Consider the following 14,951-nt stretch of genomic DNA (forward strand, 5'->3'; position numbering starts at 1 on the left):
AAATTAAATGACTAGTGTAAGATAAAGGCGACCCATATCAAAACAGAAATAAGTCACAATCATCCACAAGTATAAAGAAATATCTTGAAATGAAAATAAAAAAATAATGATACGTGGTTTCAGTTGGCTTTTATTTTGAATACAGTAACCCTTTCTCACTGTATGAGCTCTATAATTAAGACCTCAAATCATTTTATTTAAACCTCACAAAAACTGAGATTTCAGATTTTTTAGGGACCTCCTCAAACATATCATGAGCCTATAACAACCACTACAGATGAGTGTGTTTACTTCAGGTGCAGCCGCTTCTACTTCACTATAGTATTGGTGCTTTGACCTGTGGGTATTGATCCGATTCTCACCGGTGGACAGTAGCTACTGAGCACCACGTCTAAAGATGGTTTGGCAGCAGCTTTTTGATCTGATTGGCCCGCCCTCGCACGTTGTGGGTGGGGTTTATTTTGGGCAGCAGCAGCAGGCTCTGCTCGTGCGCGAGGTAACTATGAAGCCACAGTGACAGCATGGGCTCGCGCTGCTGCTCCCGGAGTCACGAACGACTGGATACAACAAGTGGGGAGGAGGGGGCAACTTTTAAAACTTAAAACTCAATGCTCAACCAACTCGATAAGTATTTTTTAATCGATATCGATGAGTTTGGGCAAACGTCGTGACTTTTTTTTGTTTGTTTTACCCGGGTTCAGGTATTGGCGGTATAGTGGGAGAAAAATAATGAAGCCACAGGTGTGTTGACAGGTTAATTAACAGCTTTTACGTCTTTGTTTTGACGGCGCGGCTTTTCATGGAGTTGTCTCAGCTCAGGACAGGAGCTGCTGATAGATAATCAATCAATTACACAGACAAGATGGAGAAGGAGGAGAAGGAGAAGATGAAGAACCAGCAGAGCCGCTGTTGTTTGGCGTCTGGAAGCGGAGAAAGTTTGTCGTCGTCGTCGTCAGGTTCAGACACTTTGTCCGAAAGTGAAGAAATTACGGCCGTGCTGCGAGTTCACGTCTCGGACTCTGGAAGTGTGAACTGCAACCCCGAAGAGACCACAGCAGAAGAGGACGAAGACGAAGAAGATGAAAAGGTAAACACAAGCACACACACACAAACCACTTGAACACATTTGAGGGATGCAAATGCAAACAAAGACAGGGATGCATGCCAATAGTCCATGTAAACTCATTTAATATTTGGCCCAAACAACCACCTGTAACCAGTTCAGCTCCTGTTTGGTGGTTTAGGTCACAGAGTCAGTGAGCAGCTCAACAGGCTGACTACACTATAATCCACCTTTGACTCCCATTTACAAGCCATAATAATCAGCCTGTCACTGCACTGTGTGTGTTTTTTGTTCTGACTCTGATGAGTCCAGTCTGGATGGAGCCTCATATTTCTAATTCTTACATGAAATTTATTGCCTCACACAGTGTTATACCGTCACATTTCAGACCCCTCCAACCACTTGGATGGGAAAATGTCTTATCAGATGCACTTAAATCAAAAACTTTTAACCTCTCTCCCAAGTTGCTCACTTGTTTCCTTATCCAAACAAACATGGTGGCTGAACATCTTTGCTGAAGTTTTTTCACAGCCAGAACCCCCCCCACCCCCCCAAAAAAATCCTGGTATCCACTATATGTGATGCAAAAGTGTAGGCTACCTAACATTAAAGTTTAATAAATGCATCTATAAATGCAGGTCTACCTATTAGAGTTCATTATTTAGACTACAAAAGTAGCTGTGCCATCCCTTCTTAGTGCTAACCTACATGTGGCAATACACTTAGTAACACGAAAAACAACTTTTTATTAGTCTCTAAGGATTCTGGAAATGCTGTCAAATTGATGTTTAGTTTTGCTAAGATAGTTTTGGGTATCAGGATATTGATACTTGGCTCTGACAGTAATGTAATGTAATGTAATCCAACACTAGACCCCTAATCCACAGCAGCAGCAGCCAGACTGCAGTCATGGTGGAGGAGGATGCAGATATTGTGGTGTTTACTCAGGAAACAGATGTGAAAAATGAGGAAGACAAAAAATGTCATGTCTCAGCCTTTTTTTTTTTTCAAGCCAGCTTGATGCGGTGCAATGGGTGTGTTTTGAGTTTTCCAAACATTTGCCAGATCCATAAACCTTTTCATCACACAGGATGACTCCAGGCTGTAGGTGTGGCCGGCCGCCTGTCATCCTCTTTGATGATATTCAATGTAAGCGATGGGAAAATACAGAAAGTTGTGCAACGTTATCCATCCTTTAATCCACACTTTTTGACTCATGATATCTCAGATGCATTGCGCCAAAGGTAGGGCAGCAGAGAGGTAGGCTAATTGGTGCTTTTTTTTGTTTTTTGCATGATCTGAATAATTCCCCTCTCATACACTGACCTGCAGACCAGCCCCTCCAAAAAAACTTTTTCCCATGAGGGCTTTGTAAGAGTGGAAGAAAACCATTTCATTACAGCTTGTTCCTCTCTCCATGCTGTGTTTAAATCTGTATTTGTAAACAGATTCTCCTCTCATCCCTTGGAACATGCTCCCTGGGTGGTGTCATGTTTGCTAACAGCGGCGCTTTACTAATTTGGCTTGGCAGCAACAGTTTGATAATCCATTAGCTCAATGGCACAGAGGACGGCCTGGGACTAAGTCTGATCTCTTATTTAATTTTCTCTCAGACTGAGCTGTGATATTGATATGTATTATACAAAGCAGATATAATGTGATTTTGGTGTTGTTTGATATTATATAAGTTGACAGTAGTTTTTTTAAAACATGCCGCCTGCTCTTCTTTTGAACCAGCGCGACATGTATAGGATGAACCCTGTGGCCTTTCCTCCTCGTCTCTTTTTGAAATGTCAGTTTGGCGTTCATTTAAAACCGGTGGCCTCTTTCTCTTAATGCTGTTCTACAGAGGAGATGTAATTTGAAACGTTGTGCTGAACTAAATAGACGCCACGCCACGGCAGCGCCACAAAGCAGGTTGACAGGATGACCTGTCAGCGCTGCAGGGGTATTACAGTAAGGGTTAATCAGGGTGCTCTGACCTTTGACTTTGCTGACGTAGAGTTTAAACGTGGAAAGTCTTCAGAGAACTTGGGTGACATCATGTTGAAGCCGGGCTCGGTTACCACTCTGTTTCCACACCAGACTTAGCTCTCTGCAGTGTTTCTAAATAGTGCATGACTTTCTATGGAGCTTAATCCAAACATTTTTTTTTTTACGCCTATCCTCACAAAATCTCACAAAATGCACCTTTGTCCATCGCAGACATCTAAATCAGTCCATTGTTGTGGGCAGCGACAAAAAACATTATCTACTGTACAGTCCGGACCAGATTATCCCACACATAATCCTTTCTTTCATGATGCACAAGATAAAATAACAGCAATAGACTGAAACAGGGAGCAGAGTCCACATTTATTTTGGCCCAACACGTAATTACAAGTTGGAGATCAGTTGAATCTGCAGCACTTGTTCCTGTTTATCATCGATAGAGATAATTATATGTTTTCAATTTCATATCACATGTCACTTGGTCTGTTCTGCAGGCTGCCAGCGAAGCATGGAGAAAGGCATTGTGCTTGTTGTCAACGTTACAATTGCACAATATTTTGTTGGAGCAACAGTGCAACATTTATTTTGTCATATGTGACAAAAACAAGCTGAAATTCAAATTTTTGTGAAGCTGGAACGAGCAAATATTTGATGTTTTTGACTGAAATGATAAAAAATAGTTGAATAGTTGAATCATTTACCAGTTGCACATCTAGTCTGGTTATTTAAAGCCAAGTTTAAGGATTTACTTGACTATATCTATGTAAACTTTAGGAAAAACGTATGCAAACAGGTGTAGATTTCAGGTAATAACCACCAGCATACAGACAAGCCTGTCACTGCACTGTGTGTCTTTTGTTCTGACTTTGATGAGTCCAGTCCAGGATGAAGCCTCATATTTCTAATGCTTACATGAAATCTATTGCCTCACCCCCTGTTATAGCTGCCATCACATTTCAGACTCCTCCAACCACTTGGCTGGGAAAATATCTTATCAGATGCACTTAGATCAAAAAACCTTTAACCTCTTTCCCAAGTTGCTCATTTGTTTCCTAATCCAAACAAACATGGTGGTTAGACATCTTTGCTGAAGTTTTTTCACAGCCAGAACCTCCTCCCCCTAAAAAAAATCCTGATATCCACTCAGTGTGATGCAGAAGTAACATAAAAGTTTAATAAATGCATCTATAAATGCAGGTCTACCTATTACAGTTCATTATTTTATACAAAAAGTTGTAGATTTCAGGTGATGCTCATGTACAACACAGTGGGACGGACACGCTGCTCGCCAGGCTACAGTACATGATCTGTCAGTGTGTGAATCATTTCATTCTTTATCTTTCATACTTCTGTATCTTCTCATAGTCATAAATCTCCTGCTCTGTACTTCAGCGTTGTGATATCAGAGTGCAAAGATTACCAGTTGTGTTTGCAGCCTATAATCCCGCCCTTTCCTATTTTCTTGCATTTACATTTTGTTGTTGCGATAACAAATGCGTTTCCCACAGAGAGTCGATTAAAGATCAGATTATCCGGCTGGTTTTTACAGTTTTAAATGTCAGAGATGTACGGCATTAGAAAGCTGTAGTGTATAATATTCCCACTGACCCAGCAGGATCACTTGCAGTGGGTTTGGTCATTTTGGCGTTTAAATCACTGAACATCTTGCAACAAAAGAAAAATGGGCAGATTATATTATTATTCTCCAAAGAGAATCACCTTTTCCTGTTCTTCCCACACGCTGGGCTCATTGCTTCAGCCTTGGCAGAGACTTTCCGATGTTGGTGTAGTGGTTTTCTTGGCAGTTAGTGGATTATCTTCAGCACACACAGTCCCGAGCAGCAATATAAACTGAATGACTTCCTCAGTGCTGGGGAAAAGATCCAAAATGTGTTGTCATGCACTGCTCATAGCTTCCCCATTAGAGAGAGCTCACTTGTGGTGGTGCCTGTTTTTGGAATAATAACGTGTCAAATCGTAATGTGAAAAGAATTAGCTCCCCTTCATTTCATGCTGCGCTTCAGTGAGTTTTCAGCTTCTTCTTTCTTCAGGTGTCTGGCCTGTTCTTTGTTCCCTCTTAAAACCTGTCATATGTCTGAGCAGCAGCACATCACCTGCTCAGGAGGCAGAAAAATATCAGAAATTAAAATAATGGAACATTTAGCAGCTCAAAATATCAAAAACCAAAACAGAAAGTAAAGTCAGTGTTGGTTTTAAATTCACCGTGTGGCAGCCAGGTAACATGACTCCAAATGGAATAGGTGATAACGCTGCTTTGTAACTGCCCAATGTGTAAATAAAGTGTTTGCCAACAGGTTCACCATATCAGCTTAGAAGGTGGTGGTGATATTTCAACCTTGAAAAAGAAGCTGTCAACACTTACGTCTGTATTAAAAAACACATTTCGGGGCAGGTACCATGTTTTATCCATCACATTTTATTGTCCAATAAATTTCCTTGTAAGCCCTTATCCCCCCCCCCCCCCACACTCCCTGTCCGTTATTCCCCTCCATTGGCACTGGATTTATTACACCGACTCTCCATCCATTCATCTGTCAGCCAACTGGCAGCTGCTGTCACCCCTGTGTTTACCTCTGTGTGTGTGTGTGTTATTACTCTGAATGGCCGAGTATACAGAGCAGTCAAATCATTTACAGCACCACCGCACCGGCCAAATGACAAATGACTTCCCTATAAGCAAAATCAATAATGTTAGATGGCTGTAAAAAGAGAAAATAAAAACTAAATGACCTTCATGTAGATTGAAGGACCAGTATCTTTCTCAGCACCTACCTGTGGAGCCGTTGGGTTAAAGCAGCAGACACTCTGCGTAATGAGTTAGTTCAACGAGGACTAACCATGTGCGACACTTGGCTGCAGACTGCATTAAAAAACAACTGGAGAAGCTTTTGTTGAATCGGTGCTGCTCTGTTTAGATTAGGAGAGCACTCATTTGTCTCAGGAGACACGACAACGTGGTTGTTCGGTTCGAGCTCCGTCTACGTTTCTTCTTGGTTTGTTTTAAAATGTCAGCGTGATGAGGAGAGTGTGTTTTCTTTTTACCAGCGCAGTAACTCACTCGTTATCTCATTATAGTTTGATATTGTATTAAATCATTTAAACGTCTTGTTGAATTTCCATGTCACTGCTGTGTTATGGTATTGATAATGATAATGGATCGGAAAATACTGTACTACATATCCCCAGATTCTCACTTTATTAGGAACACCTCTCTAAAACTACTACAACAACTATTCAACAGAACTACAGTAAATCCTCCCTAACAAGGGTTAAAATGTTCAACAAGTCGGTTTTACTTCGTCCCAGTGTGCCTGAACATTGTAAACATCGACTTGGGTTAAACGTGGCCACTGATCCTGGTTGTGTTTGTTCATCTTATGTACTGTAATGGATCGACTCAAAAAACACACACTGGATGTTGTTATTGACATACCGATGAAGATTTAACAAACAGGACATTTAAAGTTTCTGCAAGTTCTTCTTTAGCGAGTGATGGAAAAGTCTGGAAATCAACATTCACGGCTTCATGAACTGAGTTCGTCCTATGGAAAATTTTATTAAGAGGTGTGTTGTTGATGATGCCTTCTGTGGCACCTACACTTGGCAAGAGGAGACAAGTAAAGGTTTATACCCTCAAGCCGACTGCTTAGTGCTGTACTATTCACAGTGCAGTGTGAGAAAGCACTGACTCAGCTTGTAAACGGTGATGTCACTGCTGTTGTGTCTGTTTGGCTAATGATGTTTGGAGGCAATGGAAAAGTAAATGTGAACTTGATTCGACTCGAGGCTACAGATTAAAAAAAAAAAAAAAAATTATCCAATTTCTCTTGTGAGTTCCTAATTAATTCCTAATGTGAAGCGATCAAGGCTGTATCTCCTCCCCACCATCCGTCTCAATCTGACTTAATCCTTCGCTGGCAAATTGGTTTCAGTCTGTCAGGGCCCGTTCTGTGAAGTTGGAAAGGCAACTGTCTGTCACGCGCCGCATTAGTGCTTGCATAGCGTATCAATATTTGCTTCTGTTTTGACAATGTTTAACCCAGCGCAGCGGTCTAAACCCTGTGGTGTGCCCCCTAAATAAGCAGCCGTGTATTTAAGCAGGCAGCCAGGCCGGGGTGATTAGAGGGACAACCAGTGTCAGTGTATTCTCCCGAGCTAAGAGGATTAACACAATCTGGTTAAGACCCTTTTCACTCCTACAGTGGACTGCGTCTTTCCAGGATCCATCTTTGATTTTTGACTCCTCTCTCTCTTTTGTACGAGTTCACATCGGCGTTTAAACCAACCCCGTCTGTGATCACTGAGTTTTCAGAGTAATACAGGAGATCGTTGGCACCTCTTCAGTAAAAATGTCTCTCGGGAGGAATTTACCTGTCTGTCACTGCACATCATCGGAGGGAAGCAAGGTAAGACAGCTGAGACCTCTGATTGGACGGATAAACAGGTTAAAGCTCTACAGTAGTTCTTGTAATGTGTTTTCTGGACATTGTTGCCTTTAATGAAAGTGGGAATTCACCGCAGCACTGTTGCATTTAGTTTTAACAAAGTGCAGACACGTAGCTGCTGTTGACGGTTTGTTTCAGGAGCTTTGCAGAAGCAGAAGCAGATAATCAATCCCAGTGGTCGAGCCGTTACACAACTCCTCAGAGATTTGTTCTGCTCACATTTTCTTTTTCCTTTTACTTGACTTCATCTAATTTTTGTTTTTCATGGCAAATTTCCCAGATCCTGTGTCGTCCCCCCTCGGCCTGGGACCCGCCGTCACTGCATTGCGTTTTTACAGCATATTTCACATTCTGATTCAGATTCATTAAAGCTATTCGTCTTAAACGCAGAGAAAATATGATTTTCCAGGTTGCACAAGTGATGCATGTTTTGTAAAATTCTTCTCAGTGCTAGAGTTGATAAATCTCATCATGTTGACTGGTCTGGTGTGAAACTGGAGGAGGAACGGACCAGTGTCAACACAGGAAGCTGAATTCCCCCGGGAGAGCACACAAAGTTCAAATACTCAGATTTTTCCTCAGATAATGTGAAGACGGTGACGATTGTGTCAGAAATTAAGCGTGCATCAGTTTTACCGAAATGCAGTTCAGAGCAATTCAGAGTTTAACCAGTGAAGTAAACACCAAGATCCTCAGAGTAAGAGAGAGAGAGAGAGAGAAAGAGGTGCAGGACCGGCAGGAATTCGGGGAGAGTTGAACAAGACAGATGTTGGGTGACGAGGTCGTTTGCTCTAATGCAGCTCACCCTGAGAAAAGTTGTTCTCTGTGTCAAGAGTTCACCGGGAAGAGTTTACAAAGACGTAAGCTTTGCATGAAATGGCCTCAGCTTTATATAATCACACACACAAGTGTTTGTTTCTGGAGGTTTGTACGCTGATAAAGTGGAAAGAGGAAAACATGTCTTGTTTAGAAGCTGCAGAAAACAAACCCTTCTCTATCTCTCTATCATACATGTCTTCAAACAGCTGACAGCTTGCGAAACCCCTCCCCCAGATGACAATTTCGTCCAATTGCACGGCAGGTTTGTGCAACTGGGCTGTAGTGAGAGGAATACTCGGCTTTGCCAAAAACACAAAAGCAAAAGTGTAAACAGTGCATTTACAACTGTTTATCTGCTTTTAATGGAAGCTGCAGATGTTAGAATAGTAACGGAGCTTTATTTCCAAACTTTCATTAATTTATGAGGTTACTGGGTTGTGGTTGAAAGTGTCCCGGTCGTTAGAGCTCATTCTGTGTGGAGACTAGAGCAGCTCTGGTCCCAGTCCGCCTATTAAGAGCTTGTCCTGGTTTTTTTTTATTGGATTTGGGGGAAATTTACACTCCAGCACCTCTGGCTCAAAGTCGGTTAGTTTCACCCTAAAAGCCCTTTCTCTCGTCATGTTTAAAAGTAAACACACACACAGTTTGAAAAAACACAAACAAACCAAACAAGATAACAACACTGCGATTACATTGCCAGGACTAACGACCTCCCACAGGAACGACGCTGTTTCTTTACTTCCATGTCTTCTGAATGGATCATCATCTATACTAGGGAGGATGTGCATCTTTAGCCTCGGCCTTTCATCATGATGTCATATGTAACTGTTGATTGTGCAATAAAGCACAAAGGGGGGACATTAGCTGAAGTAGCTACTTGGCTACAGCTGATACAATCTGAATCCAAACTGATGTGGACAAACCACTGTTTTCACACTGAATTATTTAGTCAAATTCAGGCAGCTGTGCTCAGATGAGCTTATTATACAGAGCTGGGCTGATTATCTTGTTCAACCGCGAAGCATCAGTAACAATGGACCCTTTTAATCTAGTGGAAACCTGTTATAATTATGCAGTAAATGAGTTTGAACCAGTGTGTTTATATGAGTTAGAGTGAGTCGCTGCTGAGAAAGAGGCCAACAGTTCAACAGAAAAAGTTACTGCCTGAAGGCTTTCAACTTGTTTAACTCATTATTTAGTCAGTAGTAGTGCTCTGGTACTCGAGACTGGTCTTGGTCTCGGGGCCACATTTCCAAGGTCTTGGTCTCGGTCGAGGTGAACTCAAGGTTTTTTTTATCTCAAGATAAGCCAAGTCCACAGGTGCAGGAACATCTTTTTCCTTTTAATTGCAAATGTCTCAAATGTCACTCACTCACTTAAAATTGTTCTACAAAGTGTAACTATCTGAAAAACTTGGTTGCACCAGTGTCAAAAAAAGTGGGAAAGACTTTAGCAGGTTCTGTGCTGTGTTATTCTGTTCAATCCAAATATATGGTTTAGATTGTATATAAAATCATATTTTCTTTTAAGCTGAGGAATAATGTAAATATCGAATAATGTAAATATCGAGTATTGCTACTGAATACAGTGACGGTCTTGAAAATGGTCTCACATTTGTTTGGTCTTGGTTTTGGACTTGGTCTCAGGTCAGGTGGGCTTGACCACAGCACTAGTCAGCAGTATAGAAAACGAATTTGAAAAGCTGAAGTTGAATTGTCAGGTTGGTTGATGACATTTCCTTTTGGTACATGGTAAAATACCAGCCTTGAGGAAGTGAGGTTATGTAACCGGCTGCGCTCTGCTGTCAGCCATGCTCATTTAAACTCAGCAACAGGAGAAGCTGCAGATTTCAGCTTTTAAAACTGTATTTTGTCTGGTTGGTGATATTCAAACCAGATTCATGTTATATATTTCCCTACCAATGCTATTAGTGTGACTTGCTCACTTGCGCCTGTTGCTGTGGAGGCATGTGATGGAGAAACAATGTGGTAACAAAGGTTAGCAGTAATGCCTTTTGATGTATGGGGTCTCTCTTCCTGTTTAACTGTGAACGTGGACTCATGGTGTCTTAGCAACCGGTGATAGACACCGATAACAATTTGTTCCCTCTTGTTAAAAGGTTCCTTTCATCCGTCTCCAGTGAAGTGCTAAACAACACTTGAACACACACACACACACTCTTCAAGTGAGATGAATGTGCCGGGGTGTGAATAATACACGTTTTGCCCACTCTCCCCCCTTTTCTTGTACATTTATTCTTTTTTATTATAATGGAAATTATGACTCAATCCACTTCATCTTTTGTAATGCAGAGAGAAGTATAGCTATCATATGTTTAATATGCTGTTGACAAAAGCAGGAAGAAAAACAGTGAAATGAGTGTTTATGTTGTTGTTTTCCTAGCCGAGGCTGCAGCTCCAGCAGCAGAAACCACATGAAGTATGTGGAGACCACAGACGATCCGAGTATTTATTACTTGTTGTGACCCTGGGAACAGTTTCCCTCACTCTCTCATTCTCATTCTTGCATTTGCCTGTGTAGTAGGATATACAGCTCTTCCTGCTGCTCTGTGTTTGTTTGGGTTGTGTGTTTGTGGTTGTGTACATGTGCTTAGTGCTGCATAGTGGTTTAGTAAAAGAAAAAAAGGGGGGTGGTGATTTCTGCCCCCATCTCCAGCGCCGTCAGTCTTTTGTTGTCTTGGCTGGTAAAGGTCGACAGCAGGAGCTCAAACTGTGCAGGAACCACTTCTTTTTCCTCTGTGCAGCGTTATTGGTTTGGTGACTCTTTGGCATCCACCCGATACTGTATTAACTTTAATTTGTGTTCATTTCTTTGTTTTTCTGGGCTTTTTCCTGCACATTTCCTGACTTGATTCACTTTTTCTCTTTACCTTTTCTTGTTTACTCTGATTCTTTAATACAATAACAGCTTGTAGTTGCATATTTGCAACATTTGGAGCCTGAAGAAGCTGCTATAATCACATTTACTACTAACTATTAACTACTGTAGGTGGTGAACACATGGGATCTTATAGGAGAGATATTGTATATTCCTCAAGAATAGCTAGAGACCAAAAACACAGCTGAACCACCATGAACACGACTTCAAAGTACCAATAATGTTGCTGCATAACTTCAAGGTGTGTTAACGGATCTTGTGCTTATTATGGTATTTGTAGACCACAAGGGCATCAGGATATCAGAGTGTACAATCTCTAATACTCACTCAGGGTTGATGTGTGAAAAGCAAACTCTACCATAGAAATGATGTTGGCGTGACAACACATACACCTGTTTCTGTCACACACGATGTGTTCGGGTGTAGCCCAGTTTCTTCGGTTGATAAACACGTGTTGTGCCGTCCATCGCCTTTGTTTCACTTGTTTGCCGTCTTGCTCTTTGCTTTGACAACAGAGGACTGTTGGTACTGTCCACTGTGTGTGAAGCTGAGGGTGGATGGAGGAGGAGGAGGAGGAGGAGGAGGAGGGAGGGGCCGCTCAGGTTTGATCTTGCTCACAGGAGCTGTGCTTGCAGGGAGAGAGGAATGGTGGTAGGTGAAAGGGCAACGGCTGCTGCCAAAACTGCAGCATGCGTGCGCTACCTGCCGTGCACGCCGCAGAGCAGGCTGGGATCGGCTCTCTGCAGTGTTTTCTAATGTAACCTAGTAAGTATTTAAAAGGCCTTAACACCCACTGTTAAAGCCAATGAATGCAGTGGTTGGTTCTGCACCGTCTCATACAGTAAGTGCACTAAATTTTTGCAGCACATCAACAAGATGATTATTCTTTATGCTCTGATATGATAACACTGTCCAAGCTGAGCTGAGGAAAAATCAGATGAGACTCTGACCAGCTTTGGCAGCTCTCCAGTTTCCACAGGCTCACATTTCTGCTTTGTGCATCAGGAGGACGAAGGCAAAAGGTTGCAATCACTACAGAATTGTGTTGACTTCAGATTGTGCTGCATGCTTCTTTAAAATATTTAACATTATTGTGTCACATGCTCATCGAGCGGCCCAGTTTCTATTTGAAAATATCGATAATTTGATCTAATCTAATGTTTGTGTTGTCAAGTGAAAGAAGTGTCAGACTAGAAAACATTTGCACGCCTCCAAACTTCAGACATTGAACTCAGCGTGCAGATACAAGAGATAGCTGATAGCTGATTATCTGACTTCCTTTTTACGAGTTGAAAGTGCCAGAAATAGTTACAATGATCTGATCTTCCTGCATAACAACTAATACAGTCACATCAGAAGCAGCACAACACAACACAGCATTACCTCGCCTGCTCCATGTGATTGCAATAATGAAAATACTGATTATAATGTCTGTAGAAACCTTTAAACATGGCGGCCTACAGTCATTTTTGAACCTCCATTAGGTCTCAGTGCTTGCACCATGTGTCGTTCTGGTCCACGCTGTGCAGGGGTTAAGGTCGTACTGACCTGTCCTCCTCCTGACTAAGTTTGTTTGTAACCAGATGCCACCGGCCGGATGATGTGGGAGCAGCATAACTCTTAAGCTGCTTATAGAGGCATCGCTGAGTTATTATGTGTCTGCTTTAAATTGCATAACTGTATTTGATTGTGATTAATCTTAATATATCTGCCTTTAAAACACCTGGAGACAGTTTCTCCAGCTGTTTGTGTGGGGATTTACAGTGTACACACATTATAACACCACTCAAAGTAGTTGTGATGTAGACATTAATATTTATATACACAAACTGGCAGGTGTGCAGCTAACTGAACTCATAGTGCATGACCAGTTCAGACTGAAAAGGGAAATTGTGGCTGCATGGATGTTTTAATTTTTGCAGGTTGTGATACTACAGACTTTTCTGATCACATAGTTCTCTGAACTGAACCAGTTGAAGCATTTCTTCAGTTTTTAGAGATGCAACCTTCCTTTCTTAGTACTTTCTTTGGCTTTATTAGGAATTAAAGAAATAAAAATAAAGATACAAGTTTAGCAATAGATCCATGTGTGAAGTGGAAGGACATGACTGAACGTCTGCTGGTTGGTGCCATTACAGGATATTGCAAAACAGATTAGGCTTTTGCACAACATGACAGTCACTTCACTCAGGAGAAAATGAGTCAATTATCCTATAGTCATAGGGCTGCACCCCTGGTTTGAAAAAAAAAAGATGTGAGTTTGTCTATTCTGCTTTATGGATTAGGTGTGCATGTAAGGAAAACTGAGATTCAAAGATAATTCGAAACAAAACCACAGCTCTCAGTCTTTGGCTCAGCATTAGGTGGTGGGTGTGTGTTGGTGCTTGTGATTTGAAGGCAGGCTGCACTTCTGTTGTGCGGGGACTTCATTGTTATCCTATTAATGTGCAAGGAGGGGTTTAAATTTATGTTTTTATTATCTTATAATAAATAAAAAGCTAGAAAAAAGCCACTGTAGGAAGGTAAATTAATAATTACCCTTATAAAAACGAATGCATTTTGACAGACAGTTCAGACAAAGACTTATGTTGCACAAATTCCTCTCCTCAAAAAGCTCCTTCTGAGGAAACAACTCATTTGAACACACCAAGTTCAACTTCCTTCTCACTTTCTTTCACTTTTTTCTGGCTGCCGTCTGTCTTGCTGTCCGGTCGTGTCTCACAGCAGCACCGAAGATGTTTATATTCACTCTTCTTTTTTATTAGCTTCTCTACAGAGCATGATTATGTAACATAACGGATGAGCTCTGTGAATACATACAGTATATTTAAAACATCCATTCAACATGAAATGTGAGCGTGTACTGTATATACATGTACTGTACTGTATGTGCTGCCTCTGTATAAATAGAGTTGAGTGTGTCAGTGTTTAGACAGATACACGCTGCGGCTGCACAGTCCTGCTAATGGCCGCCTCTTTTTCAGCCTCAGCTCACACAGTCACAGGATGGATTGTGGGTAATATGTGCGATAATAACGCTCCTGGACATTAATGTGTGAAGTATGTTTCAGACAAACAACGCACCACACTGTTCAAACATGTCAGGATCACAAGATCTTGATGCTTTGCTTGATGATCTGGTTTGAGCTTGAAGCAAAACGATTAATTCCCTCCCAAAACGAATCGGCAACTCCATAGAAGTCCGAGTTCCTATAATTAGCACCGTGACATCGATTTCAAGAGGAAACATTTTTAAAAATAAGCCTCCCTTCCATTTATTTGTGCTGCATCTGTGTCACTGTTGCTCACCGAGAGGTCACGACCCCCCCCGGTTGTCCCCTGTCTCTGTCTTTAATAGCAGCAGGGAAGGTGGGGGGATCATGAATCATCCCGAGGAGAAACAGGGGGTATTTCCTTCCAGCAAACGCTCGGAGCCATTTATATATCTTTGTATTCTCAGGGAGGGCCTCTTCCTCACATCTCTGGGCATTGTTATGTGGTGTGAGGCGTCATGCAAGGTCATTATTCTCTAAGGATACAACAGGCTGGTGGTGTGTGATGTCCTTATCTTGTGTGTTTAGCACATTTTCTTTCTTCTTACAGTAATTCCCATTGTGATCGGTTCTGAGTATTGTTGTGGAAGACGCCGTTTGGTTACTGAAGACACAGTCATGCAATCGCAGTGTGTTGTCATTCCTGGGTGTGGAAACTGT

At 41.7% G+C, this 14,951-nt stretch overlaps 1 protein-coding gene across 3 annotated transcripts in view; it reads left to right on the forward strand.

Moving 5' to 3' along the window:
- The first annotated feature begins 607 nt into the window (after nucleotides 1-607).
- The window catches only part of mast4 (microtubule associated serine/threonine kinase family member 4), a 93,559-nt gene continuing 79,215 nt past the window's right edge, over nucleotides 608-14,951 (forward strand). For 2 of the 3 annotated variants that reach the window (XM_083984082.1, XM_083984084.1), the window contains exon 1: nucleotides 608-1,087. In XM_083984082.1, coding sequence (XP_083840208.1) covers nucleotides 863-1,087 — 225 coding nt within the window. In that variant the 5' untranslated portion in view covers nucleotides 608-862. The remainder of the gene's footprint in view (nucleotides 1,088-14,951) is intronic. The other variant, XM_083984083.1, reaches the window with a different exon arrangement.

This window comes from Trachurus trachurus (assembly GCF_905171665.1).
Source record: "Trachurus trachurus genome assembly, chromosome: 12".
In the NCBI taxonomy this organism is placed as follows: domain Eukaryota; kingdom Metazoa; phylum Chordata; class Actinopteri; order Carangiformes; family Carangidae; genus Trachurus; species Trachurus trachurus.